Genomic DNA, 24,728 nt, shown 5'->3' on the forward strand with positions numbered 1-24,728 from the left:
TGCGCTACAAGCTAGAAAAAAAGTTTATCGTAGAGACCTACACTGTTGTACTTGACAGTCTAGGCTCTGCTTTGCGAGTGCGAAAGGCTGCCTACACTGAACTCTGCGAAAGGTTCGGATTCTTAAAATTGCTGACAGAAGTTGGGAGCGAGGCCTCTCTGGCACAGTAGGCTGAGAAGTTGGTGAAAACCTGCAAAAATGATTTGGAGCCGACATTTTCCGCTGAAATCGTTCAGTTTGCGAACTTTCTGCACAACTCTGTGTGCCAGGACATGAGTCCCCTGGGAATAATGAAGTTGCTGCACGAAAGAAAGCTTATTGATGTGTTTCCGAACCTTTCTATTGCTTTGCGAATGTACTTAAGCATACCCGTGGCAAACTGTGAGACCGAACAATGGTTTTCCAAGTTGTCGCTGATAAAAAATTGCCTTCATTCGAGCCCCCTTGACGACAAGGTGAACTTGCTTGCTATCATGTCCATTGAAAGTGACCTCCTTCTCGATCCATCCTTCGAACAGACTACAGTCGCCGACCGTTTATTCGGACCTCACAGGGTCTGCAGAAATGTCCGAAAAAGCAGATTAAGAAAAAAAAAAAAGAAGAAATCCTTTATTTCCACGCACTTATTCGGGCTTGGCAGTAGGCTTGAAGAAATCATGAATGCTCCGTTGCATGCTGTTCCATTTAGGCGCAATCAGATAAGCCTGAATCTCGGAGAGGGTCGAACGGTCACTACAAGCGGCTGAAAGCACAGTCACTGCTTGTACACGCTCCGCATGCGACGGCAGTGTAGCACATGGTGCGTCATCTTCCGACTCGAAGTCATCGTCCGGCGGCACAGCAGAAACCTCACGAATGATCTCGCTGTCGTCGAGTTCTGCGCATGTCAGTACAGCAGTATCAGCACCTGTGAAACTGTCAAATGAGACAGTGTCCGGAAGCGCAATGCAACCACTGCACAGGTCTCGGCAGAACATTTACGGAGTCAGTAGGGAGCACACTGGAAGGCGACAAATCCTAGGCCTCCTGGTACCTGCTTGCCGGCATTCTCCAGCGCAGTCTGCACAGGCACTGTCAGCGCCATTAGACAATTGACGCCATGTTTCCGTATGCTGCGTTGCATCACCGCAACCTCAACACAGCACACAAAGCAAACGCCGTCACGCTGACACCAGTTGCACAAACGAAAAAGGTGGCCTACTTGCAGCGTCGTGCATGAAGAAAGCTGAGACCAGAACTGCTGTAGCTACGAACCAGGCAGAAATGATGATGATGAGAGGGGATTTGCAGTAGCGCCACCTCGTGGGGCAGCAAGGAGGCTCCATTCAAAACAAAAATGGCGTTCAGCAAGTCGAACCATGCACCGGTCAGAGTCGGTGCATGGTGCTCTCGATCAAGTTGGCTCAAGGAGTGTCCGAAAAATCAGACGAGAGGCTGCAAGGTGTCCGAACTTTTGGCTGTTTGTTATACATTATGGTCTATGTGGAGAATGGCGGTGCCGCGAAGCAGACCGAACAATCAAGCATGTCCGAATTTTCAGAGTCCGAAAAATCAGTCTGCGACTGTATATCTGATTTTGCCAAAGCGAAGGCGCGAAAGATGCCATTTTAAAAGAAGACTGTTTGCGCTATACATGAATACACATGAATATACATGAATAGTTCCAATAAGTTCATTGTGTCACCTCCCAGCCTCCACATTGCCAATGAAATGCTGAGCAGTGCAATTCAAGATATCCAAATCTTCGTTGTTCGTCTCATGTTTGTTCTTCTTGTGATATTTAGCGTGCTTATAAAGAACTGTATATATGTTGTTTTTGATAATGCCCCGTTTATTTGGTGTCATCCTTGCTTGTCTTACCTTTAATGAAAATACTTTCAAATAATGTTTTGTAATTACAGTTGGTAATTTTCATCTGTATTCTAGTGCATTTTTATGGTATTTGTATTGCCTTAAGTATTGTATATATCTACTGCATATTTATAGAGTAACGTGTATAACGATTACTGCAGTTTCGGATGCTTGAATTTTAATAAAGAATGGTTTGGATACAACCATGCGTCTCCTCACGGGATTAAACTTAGTGATGCAAACAAAGCCTAGCTTCAGAAGGGTCGACATCTGAGCCGTGTTGTTTATTCTACATTCTTGTTCGTCTTGAGTGCACTAAACTTTTCCTTAAAGCCTTGCTTTTGCTGAAAACAGAATACAGATTAATCACAAAGTGAACATATGTGTTGGTGTTTACAACAGCACGCGTTTCGAGCAAGTTTTGATGTTTTCCTTATAATAATAATAATAATAATAATAATAATAATAATAATAATAATAATAATAATAATAATAATAATAATCCCGTTGATTGCACTTCATTCTTCTTAATTTGGTGGAATTAAAATGAAACATGGCATATTTCCAGTAGGATAGCAGGCGACAGGAGGGGGGGGAGGGGTCAGTATAGGGAAAGAGGGCCTACATGCGCATTGGCCCAGGGTCCCCATTTTTCTTAATCCGGCCCTGACGTCAGCGCCTGCCACGCTGCTCAAAGCGGACATGCCACAGTCGTACTTTTGTGACAGGCTGGTTGTGTGTGCACAACAAAGGTTTTTAATTAGCGTTTTCGCGATGTGCTAGAGCGGCGTAATGTTTCAGAGTAGAGTTAAGGTGCTCACAACATATTGCGTGCTCAGGAAAACACGAAAAATGGGCACAGAAAACCATCTAAAGGACTTACTACAGAAAAAGGTAAGAAAACGCAGAAGAAAATAAAATATAATAAAGAAAAGAAAATAACAAGAGCAAGAGACTGCAAGCGCTTTTAGCATTGACCCCTTTGCATAAGGTTTTGTACCTTGGGACTCTAGCCGAACACTTCATTATATTGAACCGAGCGGCCACAACAGCCAACATCTGCAGGGGCAGGTCTTGAAACAGGTAGGCTGCTGTCGGAGGCTATGGCGTTGCTCAAGGCTCCCCTCCTGCCTTCCCAAAATGACACTGTGCCTAATAACATTATTGAACAGATACAGCGAGAAATTATACTTTTCTCATGAATAAGCATTTTAAATGGATACGGTATTTCAGTTTATCTTCTGTATTCTTTATTGTGGACACTGCAAAATTATTGAAAGAGAAGTATCGCACAGTATATTAATTTTCTCCATTTCTCTGAGGTTTTGTTGTAGTTTCACGGTTTTACTGTTCCATCCAATTTTTAATTGTATCCTTGCAATCTTACTCTCTGCGAAATATGCCTGATAAGTGAGTGATTTAATAAACAGTGCTCGGTGCTCGGTGAAGCAAGATTTCTGTTCATTTATTGTACTTGCGTTAATATCTGTGTGGGCATAACAACACGCCAGACAGCCGCATAAGTAGATTGTTCTCTCACACGTAAAGCCTTGTGATACACTCATCCACTCACGAACTGTCTCCGTACAACCGAAGCCGGCAAACTGATGCTGTTGTATGAACAGGCATCGATCTACGTTATGATGAAGAAGTCGTCAGCAAAAGGCCAGTAAAAAACATAGAGGAGAAAGGCGTTGTCCACGAGATCACCGTTTTTGGTGGCATGAGACTGGCCTAGGCGCTTACCAAGCAGCACAAGACATTCTATCGTACACCCCCCGTCCCATGTGCTCACAGCGCATGACGCATTGCTGCTGCCAATAGATAATGTTATGCTTTGAGCCCCTGTGGTGGAAAATTCGGACAATGACCAACACTTACCCGTCTTATCTAATAGTTTGGACACGAAAGACACCCACCCTTATCAATCGCGAGACTGCATAAATTCTTATAAAAGGACAGAACTATTCATGCGGAATTTCATACTGGATCAGCTATGCTAGGTATATCTTTGGCAGAGCATATTCAAATAGTTGCCATGTATGACAGAGGCATGTCGCAGTCACAAATTGCGACAGTTATGGAGCATGCATATTCCTCAAATTGGCAGGATTATTAATCTGTATTGCCATGAAGGCCGCCTAGAAAACCTGCCCTGAGGGTGCCAACCGAGAGCAATGACGTCCGACGAAGATGGATGCATCCTGAACGCTGAAAAGTACAACCCACTTTTGACCGCTAAGGAGATCAAAAATGACCTCACATTCTTCTAGCACCCAAACTCGAGAATGGGTAACCGAAGTAATCAGTAATCTCTAAGCTATGATATAATGACTACCTATGTATTGCTACATATAGTTACTCTACGTATGCATTGCCTTCCTTGAAGAATTTGCTTGCCACTCACAAAGAGGGAAGGATTTGAGCAGACGCAGTAAACTGCATATCGGTTAGCATTTCATGCTTCTCCGTTGTACATAAAACATAATTCGGCAGGGCTTCACTGAGCAGCTGCTTGAATACCTTATCGATGTAGGGCTATCGACCGCCGAAACACACTGATGCTCATTGGCGTGCTCCGTCATTCGAACGCTTTACCATATGCAGCCAATGCTTTCATTGTGCACCACTGTATTCGTAATTCGTGTATGCATATCACGCCCAAATAAGAAAGTATCATTGACAAACATTCCTTCATTTTCACAGATTTCAGGGAGGAAATCTTCAGTGAGTGGCCAGCAGCGGACGCTGCTCCGTCAGCGTCTGGGGAGCCATATCAAAAAACAGATTTGAGCGCTTGGTGCATCTTGAAGGCTGGTTCAATGCTGCCGCATACAGAGATCTCCTAAACAGCACACTGCACCCCCACGTCTTGGACGAGCCCTTTTCGGACGGCTTCTTTTACTACCAGCAAGACAGGAGCCTTGTCCACATGACTGTGTCGGTGACTTGGTTCCTGGAGCAAAGAGGCATTATGGTGCTAGAGTTGCCACCGCAAGGGGCTGACATGAATATAATTAATGGAAAATGTCCGGGCTGCCATAAAGCGGTCCATGTCTTCTCAACCGCTTCCCACGGCCTCGTTTGACGAACTGTGCGTGGCTGTGAAGGCCGACTGGAATCGTCTGGCCCATAATGACCTCACCATCTGCCTGTTAAACAGCCTTCCCCACCGGACGGTGGCCATTGTGGCTGCTAGAGGCGACATGATGAAGTACTAGTATAACAGGAGGCCAAAGCCAAGTAGGCAGATCTAGCGTGCATAAAGTCATGAGTGAGGGAAGCCTGTGTTTTTAAGAATGAAAGTTAATATTTATTCCTTCTGCACTCATTCATCTCTCTGTTTTAGTCAGCACGCAGTATGCCTTAAGCACCTTGGCCCTACTACAAAACCATGAGCCATGCTAGCACATTGTGAAAGAATACTCATTCGTGCAGCGAAACACGCGTGCTGTCAGTTTCTCCCACCATGTGAGTGTGGTACAGAAACCATGGCTTGGAGCATTCCGGCAGCGCCACGGCAAAACACAGACCGAATGACTGTCAGCCAGATGCAGCCTCCATGAGTCACCCACCCTCTTGCCCTCAGCGTATATCACAATGCACCAGCTCACTTTCACAAGAGCTCACCGGTGGCGCAACAAGTACCAGCAGCCACGTGCTCCGAGTATCATGTTTGATTTGCTGAGCACTGTACCTGCAGCATACAATGAAATGACAACAATAATGCCCAAAATGAACACCAATGCTTGTAGATGCCAAAAGGCTGCTGAATGTATTTAACTTTAAAAATAGCAAAACAAGTGAGGGCATTGCACTAAATTATTCTAGGGAAATTTCTAAGACTGTAGATTAAATTACTTTTACCAAAATGTTGCTCCTTAAGAGATGGAAGTTAGGGGAAATAGGCTACAGAAGAGCCAGCTATATACAGCACCAATATCAATGTGTGCTGCATATGACCATGTAGCTAAGTGGTGATTGGTAGACACTGAGAGCACATGAACTCATTGAGAATAAGCTGTGTTCATACCAGCAGATTTTGTCCTTGTAAATCTCTCCATATGGTCACTGGTTCAATCAGTACCTGCACAGTCAGATTAATAACTTTAGTAAAATGCAAAAAAAAAAGAAAATTCTGGTAGGAAGAACTGAAATAAAGGAAATTCAGCATCATTATATATTTATTAGTCCCTATGCTTTGAACAAGACATCTTAGTACAGACAAATGCGATATTTCAATATGATTATATAAAAAAACTGAACCTGTGAAACTGTTGTCATAGGGAGGGTAAAGAGACTTGCTCCCAAATGAACACAGCAGTCAGAAACAACATCTAGACTACATTTAGCAAGTATCCCACATGATAAAGTAGATACACACTAAATACGAAGGCCGCAACAAGCAATACAAGACCCTCAATAGGCTTCTATAGGATAATTATATTTCCTAGTTTGTGCCATCAAACTCCGCAGTCTTGAGTTGAATTATGGAAGTCACCTACACTTGTTTCCTTAACTGCAAATGTAATACATGACTGTGGGGTCTTTTATGTATAATATATATAAATATATATATATATATATATATATATATATATATTAGTAAGAATCTTATGATTGTGATTAATAAAAAAAAAAATGGTCCCCTCGGTTTCCTTTCTTTCTCAATCATATATATTTATATACACATACATAATAAAGTTGGTGCTAGTTGGTTGTGCTTGTCGACTGAAATGTGCTTTTGGGGTAACAAAGTATGCCACAGAAAACATAACGACAGAGCATGACTAGCCACTGTTATTTCACTCAATCACCAAGAGGCTGCATGCAAAAAACATGTGAAAAAAAAAAGAAAAAAAAAAGAAGGAACAACATCAAGGAAAAGTCCAATTCACATATGGCTCACTCTTGATTATCAAGCACACTATCATGCAGTGCATTTAGAAAAACCTTCTTTTGCTCTTAAACTGCAATATGGTGCAGATGGCAGGTCCTTATTTTTTTCTATGAATCATGGAAACATATATCAGGCTACTCATATTTTTAACATATTGTGGTAAAGAAGTAACATGTCTGGCTGTGGTATCTACATTAAGTGGATCACAAAATTTGAAAATTTATTTTATTTGAAGATCTTGAGGTTACTCAGTAAAAGGTTTGCATGAAAATAAAATTTATCAGCCATTATGAAAAAAAAAAACCAAAAAAATTACCTACAATCTGCCACTTTGTTAAAGCCAACTGCAACGAAATTTCACTATGGCTATATTTGTTATAAATGAGTAGTATATACTATTAAAACAATGTTGTCGAAGCTGCAGGGCTGGTAATTAATTGCATAGCTTTTTTTAAACAGCACCTACGCAGACGATGCGTGTACCTGGCGGTTGTTGCTATGAGGCAAGTCCCAGCCCACCACCTCCGAGATTTTTTTTCAGCACGCTGCAGGCAGCCGCGGAGGTCATGCCGAGGAGTCGTGCACTCTAGGTCATGTGTCACACACAGCGAGCAGGAATGACAGCATTTTTTACAGTTTCAGTATCAAAAATGTCTATTTTTGCTAGATTTTCATGATGCGTCCATTCAAATTTCGAATGTCAAATTTTTCACAGAGGCTCCTCTATATTTACACAATCTTAAACTGGCTTTTTAAACATGATGCAATATTTCGTTGCAGCTGGCCTTTAAGCCTGTGCGGAACATTCTATAACTCGCCACCTGATGGCATGTATTGCAGAGTACTGCCAGAATACATGGAGGTGAGGGTGGGTGGGCGAGGGGGGGGGGTCTTGCGCTTTTTTTTCCACTGTATGCAACCACTGTGTTGTTAAACATCCTGTGAGTGGCAATCTGGTGATTACTAGTAGTCCAAAATTTCTTGCATTGCTAAATATTCCATGCAACATTACATTTTCTATTGATGAGGCCAAAGTGAAGATTTTCTGTGCCTTATGCCTTCATGAATTTGAATTTCCAGGAATGCCTTATGCCATTCTTGGCAATTCAAAATTCCTCCCTATACATGAAATAACATTCACTAGATATTCTATATGCTAGTATTTGGAAAATAATATACTTATTAAATTGCAGGGTTGAATGTCTGAAAACTGAGATCAATACCTCCAGATTTTCGTGACATGCAGAGATGCTTTGTAAACAAACCATATGCCAAGAAGCCACGGTCTATTTGGCGGGCATTTTGAAATGGTCATCTTAGAAGCGGATATAACTGTCAATTTTTTGCATGTTCAAAGACTTCTACTATGACACTGTAGTTACAGGGCATAAAAAAAAAGAAAGGAGCAGGATAAAAATTTTTTTTGTCAATGCCACTTTATTGTGCATCCTAAGTGTGGCACACAAATGTTTTTCCATTCTGCTCTTATCAGAATGCAGCTGCTACAACTAGAAATCAAGCCTGTGACCTTGTACTTAGCAGCAGAACGCCACAGCTACTGAGCCACTGTGGCAGGTAATAATATGCTTCCTATTCAATTCAAATAGGTAAATGGATATCTTGACAGTCAATTTGTTACATGAAAAACAAAAAAGAATATTCGTGCATCCTTGCTTTAGGTAGTGACAATAAACTTACCGTTGTGTCAACAAACTGTTGGCAACCTTCAAGGAAAGTTGTCTTGCCAGAACCAATGTTGCCTTCCACTGCCACCTGGAATTCATATGAAGCACAAGAGAGTACAAAAGAAAAAAAGTAGATGGCTGTTTCATTTCAGCACAAAACTAAACTAACACAAAAGCTAGATGATTAGTGAGCACTTCTAAGTAACCTCTTGGTAATTCCACATTATTAGCTTAAAAGAGTAGGTTTGTTCGATTCAGAAAAAGGTGCACGGCACCACGAACGAAAAGGTGCAGGGGGTGCCGGGCTGCACCCACCCGCTGCAAGGTTTAAGGGTGCAGTGCACCGCGGCGGCACCTTGCCTTGCACCCCGTTCAATCGAGCACAGGGGTGCAGGGTGCAATGCTGCACCTCAGGGAATCAAGGGTCTAGGTGCAGTGCACCGTGAATAGGTGCAGAGAAACTTGGCCGAATCGAACAGACCTAGTGTGTCAATGCGCCCATTCATGCAGTGCACATTATGGTAACTGAGCACACAAACAATATTAAACAGACAACAGGAATCTGAGAAAGCAAACGGCAGTAGCAAACTGTTGGCTAAGTTTTACTGAGCCCCACTGCCAAAGAGGCAAATTGGCACATGACTGAGCCTTAGAGAGTCCTGGATTGTCTGAACTATTCAATTTGATCCAAATATATGCTAGCAGTGATGTAATATTCCATTACAGCTTTTGACATAGTCACTGGGAGAACTTGCAAAAAAATTGCTACTACACAAGAATTTCGGGCTTACTTTCACTGTATGGCCTTTCCCTGCAGCCTTAAGGAGTGAAGCGTCACCTACAACATCTGTTAGCATAAAAGAAAACCAAATTAGGCTACTGTTTGAAACCCAACCAATCAAGACGCGTGCAATATATAATTAACACAAAGAGATGAAATAATGTTTGAGTAAGACCTGCCACATAGCTTTCTTTATGGGGAAGAGGGAGGGGGTATTTGTACTGTTGAGCAAAAATCATGCCTAGGCTAAAACTACATATGTGCTTCATGCTAAACCGTACTTAAGCTTCGGTTGCCAAATTAGAATTAAACATTGTGTGGTTTTCTGTTCATAATGAACTAACATATAATTAAAAATAATTTAGTACTAACCATAATATTGCAGGATCAATATGAAAATTTTGCCAATCACATGCATGCAGATCCGGTCACCGTAAGTCATCTCGAGCAAGCAAGTAATCTCGCGTAAGCCATCCTATACACAATAGGGAGTGGATAACATGCAAGAGGTTCACACGAGGCATATAAAAATTTGCTTTTAATGCATTAACCACAACCGACGCCACAACTACCACATCTACGATTACCGAATCTCATTACACATACTGGCATTTATTGTCAAACCCTTACCCTGGTAGGTTTTGGCGCAATTAGAAACCTGTGCTAAAGCATACGTGCCGAAAGACAACACGAGAACGATTTTCCAAGCGGAATACCAAGCAGAGCTGGCATAATGTAACCACTCCTTTCGCTCGATTCTATTCATTCCTCGCTCACGATAGGCCGGGCTATATATGGTGATAACGCAGACTGAGCACCGCTCGACCACTGACAGCCGGGCGAGATAGCATATCGCCGAAGCGAAGGGCACGTGCATCACGCTAAAATCTACAATATTACAAGTTATTTACACGCAATAGTATTTAAAGAGAAAAATAATGCGCGTGGGTCGGCCGTATGTTAGGCACGTGCACAGTTCCGAAAACGAAACTATGTTGGACTGCTCTACTCTCTAGAAAGCGCATGCAAAATTGTCAGTGCGTACACATCGTTACTACGACTGCTTTCCTGCACACGCTGAATAGGTCGTCGCACCCCGTCACGATTATATTTCCAGCAACATACAACTCACACAGCTACACATTAACCACGCGTTTCAAACGCGCGGGTCGCAACCGCCGATGTCGGCTGCACCACAGTACACCATACCACTGCCACCAGTCGGATAGTACTGAGACCACCGGGTGTCCTAATTTTGCTAAACTAGCGCTATAGTAATTACCTGTGTGTTTTTACACAACGTTCTTCATTTATTTCAAGAAAAAATTGCGCTGCCACACGGATGAGATTAATGTCGAGAGATCATAGAAAAAAAAAAAAAATGTTCTCCTTTCGCCGAGTGTGGTTCGCTGCACGCAGAAGCGCGCTGTATTGCCTACCACACAACCGCTCCGCATAGTGCTGATGCGGAGCTGCACATCATACGGGGAAAAAAAGTGAGATTTCCTGCTTCATCGTTGCTAGGTTACACAAGTTTGCACGATAAGAGCCTCTCGCTCGCAGCGGGCTGCGACGCTCGATATCACAATTTGAAGAAAACGCTCACCCAAAAAGTGAAGTGGACTCGTAGCTTTACAAAGCTGTCGCAGTGCTCTCGACACGAACATGAAACTTTTAGTCCTTGTCTTTGCTAAACAAATTGTTAAAACTTGACGTAAACACGCGTTTAAATTACGTGCAACCCGTCGCTGTCCATGGCGTTATCATAGAGAAACAGCACGAAGCATGGTCAAAGTTGCAACAGCAGACCACAGCCGTCCAACAGTTCGTAGCCGTTTACCCGCAGTTGCGTAGTAGCCAACCCAAGATCGATCCAGAGGTGTTCCAAAAGTTGTTCTTTATTCTACGGGTGTACAGTGCTTCAACAATTCTCGTTCGTATAATGCATCAGTGATGTGCATTCGAAACACGTTTTGAGCAAGCTGTTAAGAGACGAGAGAAGAAAACACTGAGTAATAGTTTCCTCAATTGCAGGATGTCAACTTTTGACTTGACGAAGCCGGCCGACAGCTCTGAAAGCGAAGATGACGACTACGTTCCATCGGGTGCGTGCCGCCAATCTCGAGACTGTCATCTTCTCATTTATTCGATAATGCCTCGGAAGCGTTTGGCTCGTAAGCGCGGTCGGTAGCTCACATACCGTTTGAATCAGCTGTGCTAGCGGTTAATGTACCTTATAAGGAGGGGCGACATTGTTTGGTGCTACCTGTCTAAGTAGAGGGTACGGGCCGGGGCACCTTTCATTTATAGTTTTCTTTTATCCCCTAATTAATTTGTCTAAGTAGAGAGCTACCGCGCTCCCCGACTTCTGCAACACCAATATTTGCTATGGCCACATTGCCCCCAGTCTTTGTTACGACTCTACGGGGAGCTTGTATCATTTTGCATTTTATCAAACGGGTAACAGTTCTGTTAATCTGGCTACAGTTGTGCTAATCTGTAAAACCGGGGAGATTTTATATTTTTTCTAAATCTTTAGGGCGTCACTTATGTGAAACTGACTCGTCAGATGCCACAGCCTGGAAGCTCGTCTGTGTGCGTGTGTGTTAAAGGTTTTTGATTTCCCGTTGCACAGCGTCACTTGACTATATTTCAGCCGAAGAGAGCGACATCGATGAGTCAGATGCTGAAAACGACGCTGGGGGTGACGCTGAGGTACCTGCCACGAAGAAGCGCAAGGTAACAAGGAAAAAGCAATCGTCAAGGTGAGGATCTAACTGTATCTAAATCCTGGCTTCCTACGTTGCGGTGTTATCATTCAACACAGCTTAATCAGACAAGAACGAAATAGTATATCCATATTAACCTACTAGCTTACAAAAGAGACAGACACTACAATAGACTCGAAGAAAGCTCTGCACTTTCTCCACGTCTATTGTGATGTTCTAGGCCGGTATAATGTAGCAATTCCTTCCGCTCGATTCAATGTCACTCTTATCGTTAGATATAGGATGTCTAGGCACTAAACATGCTGTTTTAGGCATGTATAGCAGGCACTGAAGCTGGAAGAAAGGGCGTTGACCGAGAGGCCCGATTTTTATTAGTCATATCATAAGAAGCCAACAAACACTGACACTGAGGACAACACAGGGGAAATTGCTTGTGCTTAATAAATGAAATAAAGAAACAATAAATTAATTAAAATGAAAGTGGATTAAAAAACAACTTGCCGCAGGTGGGGAACGATCCCACAACCTTTGCATTTCGCGTGCAACACTTTGCCCCAGACTGAAGCTGTCATTTAAGGCATATGTGGGTGCCAAATACTGTTCTTTAAGCATGTATGGGCTCCAATGACTTTCCCTGTGCATCTGACAATAAATTATAATTTTTTAATGAGCACAACCCACTAACTCCCCGTTTCGTGAAATTCACAATTTTTTTTTCGATAAAAAGAAATAAGGCAAGTTGCGTAGGTAACAAAATTTATCCGAAATTTAGTGCGACTATAGACACCATGAGAGTAGTTACGAAAGCAGTGACAAAACAAGCACCACCTCAATATTTTTGGTTTAACACTTCTTTCACTCAGTATTTGTCTGTATGCAGAAAAGGAACATTCGGCATCCGCCATTGTTAGGGGTGCATATTTGTACTTCAGAATAATCTACGATCCAATGCCTTCTGGAATTCTAGGATGTTTGCTAGTCAGAGCCTTTGACAGTTCTTTCAAAACTGAAAAACCCAGAACTTTTGTCTGAGACAGACTGAACTTTAGAGCAAACTCTGTCAGCAACAGGTCCATTGAGGATAGTGGCCAACTTTTCCTGAACATCCAAAATGAGCCCCACATTCCCAGTCATATTTGCACCTGAGCATTCTCGATGATGTTGGCTAAAAATGTGAAGTGAGCGCACAAGTACTTTATGTGACTTTCGTGTGTATTGTTGCTTAGTGTTGTTTGAGCCCTCCTCGCAGCAATGCTCTAGTCTGCTGAAAAGCTGTTAATAACAGCCTTTACTCCGCTAAAGTGTTTATAGTAATAATTGGCTGCCTTCGGCGAAGTTTCCCAGCTGGTCATGACATTATAAACAAAAGTGAGGCTTGGACAAAACACTGACAAAGGCATTTTTAAGCTCCAGAAATCCAATATAGGCACCTACATCGAAATAGGCATTTATAGGCACAAAAGTGCCACTAAAATGTTTTTAGACCCATAGTTCCTGCTTATATGTTAAATAGACACGATGAGGACATCAGAAAAAAATGGGCATTTCGCCTAAAGTTCTAGTCTCTACTTATAATCCACTGTTTGTGGCCAGCTGATCCCGTCAATAATACAGGTGATGCGCCACTCTGATTACTGACAAAGCATGAAAAGGAGTGGCATTGGCATAGAATTGTTACATTATCCTGAGGCGTATTGTATTTTGTGTGCTAGTAGAATAATGTAGAATACTAACAAGCCTAAATTGACATTCTTTAAAGAAACATGTCATTTTAAAACATGGCAAATTGGTTAAAAGTATAGCATGTGTATGACACCTTTGATTTCAAATACTTCCTCCTCCCACTGTGAGTGCAAAAGCACTGTTACAGCCATCATATATATGAATGCATTAAGAGCAGCAATAAATGCATAAATAAATGGCATGGGATTTCAAGAGGCTATAGCATTTGAAGAAATTGTGCAGAACCACTGTTTTTGTAAATTGGCAGTGTAAATAGCACTATAGAGGGCACCTATCAGTGCCAAGTTTTACTCTGGATACCTGTCAGTATCCATTAAACTCTTGACTATATCTGTCAAGAGATCAAAAACTACTGATTTGCTCTGTTAAGTTATCTTTTTTGACCAGAACTTAGAAAATTTTAAGGACAAAAATATGTGATGTACTGATGGCGTCTAGCCTGAAACCAAAAATTATACTTTCTAAATGGCACAAAGTGTGCAAAACAGTGCGAAGCTATTGGGCACAGTGTGAGAGATATTAAGGTGTGCTCCACATAGTTTCAAATGAAGCACTGCAGAGTGCTTCCTCCTGGACATTTCTGTTAATGCCTTCTAAACGAGATAATTTTTAACTGTCAAATTAATGTTCCTGAGTAAACTATAAACACAGACAGACACTGTCTCTCCACAAAATTTATTGCACAACCACTGTTTATGGTCACTGCAATGGGGTGTGCTGAGCCAAACTTTTACATGAAAAGTGCAATCACCGTGATAGTATGGTGGGAAATAACTCTGGTTGTGGTGCTGTCTATAAAACCCCAGCCGATAATGTCTCGATGCAGTGATCGCATGGGTTGACAGTGAGTGATTGTGAAAGCTCGTGTAAGTGCACAATGTTTCCATTTCGCTGTGAGCGGTACTGCCTGTTTTTAGTTTGACCACGATTCTGCAAATTGTCTGTGAAGTACAAAGCAATTTGGCCTGTTCAAGTGGCTATATAAAGCTGTATGAAGAGGCACACATTACTTCCACGACAAATTGAAATCTTGATGCAGATAATTAAAAACATTCACTAATTAACTTTTTAAATATTCGCTTGTTGAAGTTGCAAAATTGCAATGGAGAAGTAGTGAAGTCATATCTCCTTAGCAGAAACCCCAAGACAAGCATCTCTTGAAAGGTATCTGTCCCAAAAAAGGGTGGTAAAATATATATTGGCATTACAGTTATTGTGGTTCCGAAATGTTAGAGAAAGGTTTTGGGAGGAGTGTTACATTAACCTGAATATACTTCATACCGAATTTTGCAGAAGGATATGTAAAAAATGGTGATAGTCTTAAGATCTCTGCTGAGTAGGCGTGACTTTATTTCACAATTTCATAATATAACAAAAGGAACAAATAAAAAGTTAAATTTGTTTCTTTAATTAGCTGCATGTACATTGAGACTGGCCATTCAAATAATGTCGGCCTCTTCAGATAATTAATCTGAAATGGCAGAATTGTGCTTTCCATGCGTTAAACATATACGTCGTCATCATCAGCCTTTTTTTTTTTTTTTTAATGTCCACTGGAGGTTGAAGGTCTCTCAGTGACCTCCAGTTGACCCTGTATCCTCTTGTAGCTTGTTTCTATCTCCCCCAGCCTTCGATAAGATGTGTATTCATACTTTCACTCCCAACTAAATGCATCTTAGTGCAACTCAGTTTTTTAACCCTTTTTCAATTGTCTAAAAAGCATATCTTATTTTTCTGTTTTGCGGGGTGACTTGGCGTGCTGTATTTTCAGTGTCTACTTGCACATGTTAACCCGTTTGTTTTTGTCACCCCTGCTTCGTTGAAGTACGAACAGCAGAACCTCTACTTGTGGCCTCTCTATAACACCCCTTCCCCAATTTCCCCCTTTATGCCCCCTCCCTTTTCCCTTCTTGAAAAACAATTTGACTTTCTTTACCTTACTCTTCACACCGGCTTATTCTCCTTTCCCAATCGAGGATTGGAGAGAGCAAGCTACACATAGTATATGACTGCTGCTTAGGAAAGCAGTTGCTGCCCTGATGAAGACAAGTCTCCTTGTCAAAACATTGGCTTCAGTGACATTCCTTGTTCAACCCCTATTCATTACTTCAAGCCTCCACATTCCTGTGAACCACTCTCATTCGTATTCACGCCTCTTCAATTAAGTCAGGAATGTAATGCTCTTCAGAGAGACATGCTTTCAAAGTGCAAGAATCAGTAGTGTCCTTTCAGGTTGTTACAGGAGAGTTCTGCAACTTGCCAGGTCGTTACAAATAGCACTGAAAAGTTTTTCAGACTATTCAATCATACTCCGTGAGGATGCGTGAAATAGGCACATGTCATGATATATTATGGAGCTATATATGGCTGTGATGTTAAGAATTACTTATAAACCTATTCATAGCTTATTCTTGAGTGTTTTTGCTTTGTTGCTTAGCATGTTAACTTGTCTTATTTTTATCTCGTTACATGCATTCATTGTCTTTTGTAGAAAGCGCAAAGGCGGCATTTGCCTGGAGGGTGAAGATAGTCCAGGACGTGACAGTGTCAGCCCTAATACGGCAGGTGATGCAGAGGAGACTACTTCCATGCTTACTCCTGAAGAGGAGAAGAAAAAAGCAGACCTCCTGTGGTCTGATTTCTTGCGAGATGTTGAACCCATTCCAAGGAAACGAACTATCCCTGCTGTGACTGCAGTTGCTGTAAGTTAAGTACTTGTCTTAACATTCGATGCCAAGTATGTGAAATTTTTTTAAAAAGTTATACTGACTTTTAAAATATATGAAGCCAGGTCTTCGTCATTAAGGAAACCGTTCCTGAGGCTACTCAGCTGTGCCACTGATATGGCGACTTGCAGGTCCTTGGGCTTGATTGCTGGCCACAGCATGTGCGCATTTCAGTATTTGTGGATTGCAAAATGTGAGCAAAATAGTTTCTGGTTTCAGCAAGGTTGAGTGCACCCTAGGCTTTGGAAGTGTGAATTCACTGAATTTGCATAACATGGCTCGAAATTGCCAGCATTGCGAGTTGAGGTGGCATGGAGCATTGCAATGAAACATGAAGCATGTTGGTCGTCACAAAATGTTTAAGCCCTGTAGTGCTTTTTGAACAGGGCAGTTAAATAGGGCTCTGCACTTTTACATTAATCCAATAAAATCTGAAAAACACTCGCCCATAAGAAAAGCAGACCATTTGGGTTTACTTGAAAAACTCCAAATTTCAAGGCGCTGATTTGTGTCCTAACTACAGCTATGAAGTTTACTTATGCTTTCTTATGGCTTCTTCAAATCCCTGTCACCTTTCTGTGCACAGGATGGTGCAGTTGGGTCACTCTAACGACTGTTGGCCCTATTTTGAATTTAGCCACAAAAGATAGTTAATGTGATCGAAAGCTAGAAAATTCTAAGCTTTGCTGTTATATTTCAAATTAATTTATTCCATAAAGAGAGTAAAGGACTACTGCCTTGGAAAGGGTAATATTTTTAAAAAATCAGTTTTGCACTTTCAGTCTTTAGTGACTGTAGTCTGCAACTTCATCCATAGTGCATGATCATGTCTCCGCTAAAACTTTGCCGACTGCCTTGCTTGAATTACATTTATGTTGTCTGGGGTTTGTAAATTTTCTTCTGGCACCCGGAACCATTTGAATGCAAGCTGAGATGTCACTGTTGATTATTCTAGGTTTGTCATTCAAAAGGCGTGCGGCATGAACACTGCATTCACCTTGTTGCGGTTTCTGTATGAGTTCAATAGAAGCTGCTTGAACTGCTGCAGTACTTAGGATCAATGCAAAATTATGATACAGCCGTGCATTTATTGGCTGCAAAGAAAAAGACATTGAACTTAAATTAAAGTTCAAATTTAGTGTCGCAAAGTGCTGAGCCCAGGCAAGTATTTAGAGTGCGCTGGGTGTTCATGTATATGTTCACAATGCCAGCTGTTGAATGGCAAGAGATGTGTGCCTGCATTATTGCGTTTTGATACACGTATTCTGACAGAATCCATGGCCTGTAGTGAACACAGAATTTCACTCTTACAACAGTATGTCACTGTCCAGCCATGTGAAAAAACAAACAAAAAAACATTGCTATCCCTTCAGTTGAAGCAGAGATTTACACTTTGATCAGCCACGAAAGGCAGCATATAAATAATGAAACCTGTTCCACTAAAAGGGCAAATGTGTTAATTCCCTTTACTCTGACTGTAGCTTTCTGCTACATTTGGGTTTATGACAAATTTCCCTTCCATGAACCTTTCTCCATCTTGCAGGTTCTCACAGAACTGATTGCCATAGTCAATGCCTTCTGCATTTTCTGAGTTCTGTTCCAAAATTTGAAAGGTGCTTTAGTATTATTTTAAAAGTTATAAGAAATGAATTAATGTTCTTATTGTCAGTTATTGCAGAAATTCTTAAGTCATCACTGGGACACCCCATAGGTGAAATACCAACTGCTTACGATGTCTGGGGTCACTTTCAGAGCATTTGATATTTTTTGCGCCACATATGGCACTGCAGAAGGGCAGCAATATAGAATGCACATCGACGAATATTGCTTTGCCAGAGCAGACAGGATTTCTGATTCTTTATTCATTTATTGCTTTTTTAAATCTTCAGAGTCATAAATCAGCAATGCATAAATGGATCTTATCCCTTTTCCTGTCATTTACTTGCCATTAATTGCTATGTTTTCATGTGAATTTTTGTTTTGTGTACTATTCATAATTGATTATGGGTTTAGCCAGCTGTGGTGACTGGATGGCCAAGACATTCTGCTGCTAAGTACGAGGTTTCTGGTTCAATTCATGGCTGCAGTGGTTGCATTCTGATTGCAGCAGAATGCGAAACATGTATCGTGTTTGGGCTCGTCAAAGTTTACTCCACAGCCCTCCATTGGCAGCATCTTTCATGGTACCTCTGTTAATTTAGATGGGGGTAAACACAATGAATGAATCAATCAATCAATTTATTAGCCAATGATGGGTATGAAATTTGATTATATAGGCACTATAGATTATTTTGTAGGGAAAGCTTTTGATGTAGTATATCCACTAAAAAAAAAAATTACATTTAAGTGAAACGACTATCGTGTCTTTTCTAACATCTTATTTGCAGGAGCCTAGTAAACCGTCATCTTCCACCACAAGCCCCCAAGAAACACCCCCATCAGATAAGAAAGTGAAGATTACTCAGTTACTGGAGTTTGCTGGAGAGACCATCAAGTGAGCATTAAGAGAGCCTATTTGTCGAGCTATTTTGTCGTGTATATGTTTGTTGCCCAGTTTGCAATAATTTTTTACATTGTAAATTGAAATAGCAAAGTCTCCCAATAAAGACTTCTGAAGGTGCTTGATTGTTACGTGCTGTGTAAGGAATCAATATGGAAAATATAGAACACCCATATATGATTAAGTGTTCTGTACAGTTATCTCTATATCATAAACCAGCATTCGGCTTGCTCATTTGGTTTTGTCACGGTGCTGCTTTCTGGCCATAGTGTTGTCATTCTGTTTATTGCGACCAACTTGTTTTGCTAAGAGTATCCACTTGTTTACACATCTTAATCAGTGAGAGATGTTTACATAAGAGGTCTGATCACACCATATATGATGTAAACATACATGACACTCCACAAAATGTGTGTGCACATCTAAGTTACTGTCTTGGGTATGTAAATGAGTTAGCACATGGACATTTAATGGTGTACAATAGAGCCAGCGTAAAATAGGCTATGTTTTGCAAAAGGGTGTATAAGAACGTTATTCTAATCAAACTTGCCCTTAATACAGCCTTTACAGGCATGACAGGGTGCAAGGCCAGTGCTTGACTAGAAAATAAAGAATGTGGCATTTATTTCAGGAAATACTCCAGTAGGTTTTTCAGGCTCTCTGCGTGAGTCCATTAAATCTAAGCCAGAAAATTAGTGGTGGTGGTGCAGTGCACTATGTTGTCATAAAAATTGCTGTAAATCTTATGCAGTACATAGTAAAATTACAGCATAATTAAACTCAACACTATTGCCAACATTGGGAATCTTGTGAAATTGAAGAAAGCAGACACTTCTTGTGGCAGGAGTTGTAATGAACCAAAACTGGCTTCAAAAGTTGGGGGGAAATGCAATGGCCCAAGGTTGGTCAAGAGTAAAAAATCAGTCAAGAAAATCAAGGTGTGTAGATAGCACCGCATGGCCCACTGGAGGTATGGTACACTGATACGTCCAGCAGACACAGTAGGGAGTTTTTAAGGTCGGAATGATGATGTTAATGTGGCCACCTGTCAACTTGTGCTAGGGGTAGTTTCCATGTGCATCTCACTTTCCCTGTCATGCCGCTATGACGCCAGTGTAAAAACAGTTGCTTCCATTCATGCGAACTGAACCATCGCAGCAGCTGGGTCACTATAAGTGAAAGATCTCTATAGGCTTCTTGTTATGTTTATTTGTCGTTGAGAAACTTCACGCTAAGCAAGTGTTCACATTGCATACCTGCCAACCCTCCCGATTCGCCCGGGAGACTCCTGATTTTTTACTGAACTTTCGGATTGTACGATCACTGTCTTATATCTCCCGAAAAGTGGTCTCCGTTCGCGCAATAATGCTTTTTGCGAAACCGGCACTGCGAAACCTAAAGCCACACCGTAATCGTCAGCATCACCAACAACGGCTGCAATAGCACCGTGGGTATCATCGACTAAGCAGCCGACTACGGTGCCTAGTAAGCCGACCAAAGCCAGAGCCAATGTAGCTCTTTCATTTCATGTATGTCTTCCTCCATGGTGCATCTTGTTTGCTTGTGTTTATGATTAGTGCTGGCTAGGCTGTCTGTGTGCAGTGCACTGTGTAAATTTAGAATCCTCGTGTGCTTGATGCCATGGCGCTATCAAAGCCCAAGAAAAGGTATTTACAGAAGTTCTTGCGATCTTATACTTCTGAATTTCCGTGCTTTTTGACATCAAAAAAAGGAGAACATTTTGCATATTGTACAACGTGTGGATGCGGCGTCAGCGTGTCTCGCGGTGTCAAAGGCGACTTGAAACTGCATGTTTCCACGGCGAAGCATCAAAGCTATGTTCGCACTGCTGAGCAGCAAGGCAACATAGTGAACTTTCTCCGGAACAAGTGCGACGACAGTGTTATATGTGTGGAGTGCCTGTTTACGGCATTCCTCGTTGGAACACAACCTACCCCTTAGTGTCAGCAACTATATTTCCCAAATGCGATGAAACGAAGCGCTATGTGTGTGGACACAAATCTGAAACGCAACTCTGAAGAATGCGGAGGTGGCCAACCTGAAATTCATTTCGCAGCCATCGCTCTCGAGTCTTCATTTCTTTATTCAGCGTTTTCCTCAGTTGCTGCCCCGAGATTCCACTGAATCTGCTGAAGACGCTTTAGATGTTCTCGAAGCTGAGTTTGCCACACTACAGTTGCACAGACTTCCAGAGGACATTCTCAATGAAGAAAGGTGGGACGTGCAGTGGTCGATGGTTGGAAAAATGAAAAACACTGATGGAAAACGTGTTTCACCAAGTTGCTAAGGTGATGCTGGATTTACTCGTGATACCGCATAGCAGCGCAGAGTGTGAGAAGATTTTTAGCACGGTGTGAAAAACTAGGGCTGAGTTCCGCTCATCAATGTGCAACACAACTCTGCAACACCTGCTGCTAGTGAAGGGCCGTCAGTCTGGACCATGTTTTGAGCGAAGCTACTCCGACAAATAGCTTAAGTAAGCAAAGTCTGCTGCTGCAAGGTCCTGCAAAAGGACTCATTGAACAGGGCCTGAAAGATTGAACGAAACCCTCCCGGTCCCACCGGAAGTTGAAATAATGAATGACCCCCCCCCCCCGGTGACGCGACTAAAAAGTCCCCCGATTTAGTGGGCCCAACTGTATTTCATCAAATACATTCCAGATTGGTGAGATGTCCGACTTGGAAAGTAACAAAGCCGAAAGGCTATTTCACCTGCATATTTTTATGGACATTTTTTTCACTCATGACGTTCACCAGTTGCTTTAGCATGCACTAATTAGTTTATGAAACATGTAACACATTTCTATAAAGTATGAATTAGTCTATGTGTGGATAATATGTAATGAATAGGGAAAAGACAGGGCCAAGCTTACATCATTGTATAGCTGATTGTCATTTAATGTCGGTGCCATGATGTTACACTCTTGTACATGGTGCTTTATGTTAGTGCTTGGAAAAGAATAGCATTCATGGTATTTGCACTAAGTGTCGACAGGTAGCTGCTCTTGAATCCTTCTTTATGTTGACAGTGGCTGTAACTGGTCTTCCTCGGTTCTTTTAGGGTGGACAAGGAAGTGTCAGCTGATTCTAAGGAAGCACGCTTATTTGCAAAGAAAGAGGAGGAAGAGGTGGCTGGACAGGCCAAGTCACCACCAGCACTGACTGGGTATGTGAAGCACAGTGTGTACAAGCTTCAATTGTCTAAGCCACCATTGTTGCTGAAATAATGGTCTTTGCTATGCTTTAATGGAAAACCTTGTGTAGATGAATCATACATTCTCTAATGAGTGTTTTAGCAATTTGAATTGGTTTGTGCCAGCTTTGTCCAAAGCGTTGTAAAGGCATTGTAGATCGAGAAAGTATAAAATAATACTCGTACATTGTTGTTTGTTGATAGTGCTTACTGTTGCCATGGCAGCTCTCTACTTTGTGTGCATAAGTGTAAATGCCATCATATGAAGTAATGTTAAGGTTGGCCATAGGTATTCTATATTCACTCTGGAAGCGGTGTAACAGGCTATGTTCAGGCACGTTCAGGCAAGTTTTGACCCTTTGAGTTCCGCGTGTTTTTCCAGAGTGCAATAAATTCAATAAATTCAGTATCTCTCTAAATAATACATTAGCAGGCTTTAAATTCAACTGTTACTTATCGGTGATATGTTGCTGAACATTTAAACCTGAACATTCGAAAGAAAATTAAGAAAGGCTAATTAATGATTTAATTAGAATAATTAGTGCTACTCAGGCAACATGGCCTCTTCATCTCTGTCATTGTCCCTTGAAGGCACCCTCATAATCAACATCGAAATCCTAGGAAGATTTTTTTCATTTCCACTTCAATGCCAAATTATTTAATATCTGCATCGTTAAAAGAAATGGGCAGGCTTTTTACACCTGCCTGCCATGTCAGAAAACAATACACAAGCAATGACGACAATTGAAAAGCTTTGTTGCACCATCTGTTGTATAAAAACAAAGCTTGCCATAAAATATTAGTTAAATCAACTTCTGAGTAGATGACACAACCAGTCCACGGTTGCACCATCTACTAGCATATTGACAAATTATCTTGGGCATGGCCAGTGATCTGCATCAGTGACAAGACGAGTGCAGCGGACGTATTCTGCGACAATCACAGTCGCCTCGGCGATAGTATCGCCATCAGGTGTGCGCTTATTGGCTGCTTGAGCAAAGTCGGATGACGTAGTGCCCAACCAGCCAATCAGTGCGTGCCGATAGCGAAGGTGCGGCCAAGACTATAGTATCTCCGAAAGTAATATTTGCACAATACATCCTCAGTTGAACCCGGATATATAGAGCCCACATATAACCAATGATTGTGTAGAACAAACAGCTGTAAAATGCCCTTGAAAATTTTTGTATTATATTTTTATTTTATTTGTCGAATTACCTATATATTGAACTTTTTTTATGATCCTCTTCAAATTTGATATATCCAGATTCGACTGTTTACACGTACTCAGCCATGGCGCTTGAAGAATTAAGATGCATCAAATGCTTTTGTTTCTTGATTCTGAAGCACGCTGGTTGAGAACTACAATTTCATATCTTTTTTCTTTCCCCCACGGTAGTTTTTCTTCCTTGCCATTAATGTGCACTGCTGTTTAGTTTCAGTTTCAGTTTATTATTCTTTAAACACAATGAATGGATAAGAGACAATATACAGACAAGGGTCCAAAAGTCAGATTGCAACAGGCCCTCGGTTAATAATAACAGTGGAGAGACGTATGAAAGATGAGCAAGCTAGGTAAAAGAAACAAACACAATCTTGAAAAATACAACATAGAAAAATTAAATAAACAAAAACAGTTGTCAGTATACAAGCCTATAGTGTATGAAAATACTGTCAATACATGGAAATGTCAAATGTAGTGTATGAACGATGTAAACTTAGTTATACATGTAAAAAAGCTTAAGGGCATGACTAAATGCATGAAAGTATGAAGATTTAATGATGTTGGGTAAACCATTTCATAGTTTTATAACAGCAAATGATGATGTCATTTTTCCACATTTGAAATTAACTATACGCAGTAGAAAAGTGGAGTTACGTGCAAACCTGGCATTATTGTTAATGAGGTACCTGGAATCAATCAATTCGTATGAAAGCTGTTCATTAACTAATTTAGAAAACATAATTATAGATTATGGATTATAAAATTGTTGAGCAAGCTCGTTACAACAAGGATGTTATTTTCACGAAGTAATGGAGTAGCACTCGCAAAAGAACCACTGTTAGGGATAATGCGTATTGCTTGGTTTTGTAAGTGCTGAGTAGATTAGATATGACAGTAATATGTATTTTTCCAGGAAAGAATGCCGCAAGTAATATGACTGTGAGTAAAAGCAAAGTATAATGCTAATAATGTGTCTTTGGAGAAATATGCTGTCAATTTGATTAATGCTCTAATATCGAAGGTACACGTTTGCTTAATTAGGACAATATGTTGAGAAAACTTTAGGTTGGAATATAATTTGATCCCCAAAAATGACATACAGTCGGAGATGGGAATGTGATGACCATCTAGAGTTATCACAAGCATGCCAGGTAGTATTCTTTGGCTAGATCGGAAAATCATGAATTGAGTTTTGGTAGGACTGATAATTAAATGATTGGAAGAACACCATGCAACAATATTTATTTATTTATTTATTTATTTGAATGTACTGCTAGCCTCACATTTGAGGCTGTTGCAGGAAAGGGGCAGGATACATATTCAAGAGAACACAGTTCAAGTAGGCGCAGGCATAGATAAGTTTAGGTGAACAAG

The 24,728-nt window shown here is 41.2% G+C and overlaps 2 protein-coding genes across 6 annotated transcripts in view; one reads left to right on the forward strand and one right to left on the reverse strand.

Annotated features, from left to right (window-relative positions):
* dnk (deoxynucleoside kinase) overlaps window positions 1-11,006 on the reverse strand; it is a 76,010-nt gene extending 65,004 nt beyond the window's left edge. Inside the window, exons 1-4 of one of the 4 annotated variants that reach the window (XM_050191221.3) lie at window positions 10,824-11,006; window positions 9,228-9,283; window positions 8,450-8,524; window positions 5,885-5,938 (exon numbers count right to left, since the gene is read on the reverse strand). In XM_050191221.3, coding sequence (XP_050047178.2) covers window positions 5,885-5,938; window positions 8,450-8,524; window positions 9,228-9,283; window positions 10,824-10,884 — 246 coding nt within the window. In that variant the 5' untranslated portion in view covers window positions 10,885-11,006. Of the gene's footprint in view, window positions 1-5,884; window positions 5,939-8,449; window positions 8,525-9,227; window positions 9,284-9,847; window positions 10,233-10,262; window positions 10,376-10,823 lie in introns of those variants that run through there. The other 3 variants (XM_050191220.3, XM_055061965.2, XM_055061970.2) reach the window with 3 other exon arrangements.
* The window catches only part of LOC126544029 (craniofacial development protein 1-like), a 31,437-nt gene continuing 17,287 nt past the window's right edge, over window positions 10,579-24,728 (forward strand). The window contains exons 1-6 of one of the 2 annotated variants that reach the window (XM_072286884.1): window positions 10,579-10,713; window positions 11,252-11,322; window positions 11,874-11,982; window positions 16,181-16,391; window positions 18,803-18,909; window positions 21,998-22,102. In XM_072286884.1, coding sequence (XP_072142985.1) covers window positions 10,682-10,713; window positions 11,252-11,322; window positions 11,874-11,982; window positions 16,181-16,391; window positions 18,803-18,909; window positions 21,998-22,102 — 635 coding nt within the window. In that variant the 5' untranslated portion in view covers window positions 10,579-10,681. Of the gene's footprint in view, window positions 10,714-11,066; window positions 11,151-11,251; window positions 11,323-11,873; window positions 11,983-16,180; window positions 16,392-18,802; window positions 18,910-21,997; window positions 22,103-24,728 lie in introns of those variants that run through there. The other variant, XM_072286887.1, reaches the window with a different exon arrangement.

The sequence above is a fragment of the Dermacentor andersoni genome, chromosome 1 (assembly GCF_023375885.2).
Source record: "Dermacentor andersoni chromosome 1, qqDerAnde1_hic_scaffold, whole genome shotgun sequence".
NCBI classification, from domain to species: domain Eukaryota; kingdom Metazoa; phylum Arthropoda; class Arachnida; order Ixodida; family Ixodidae; genus Dermacentor; species Dermacentor andersoni.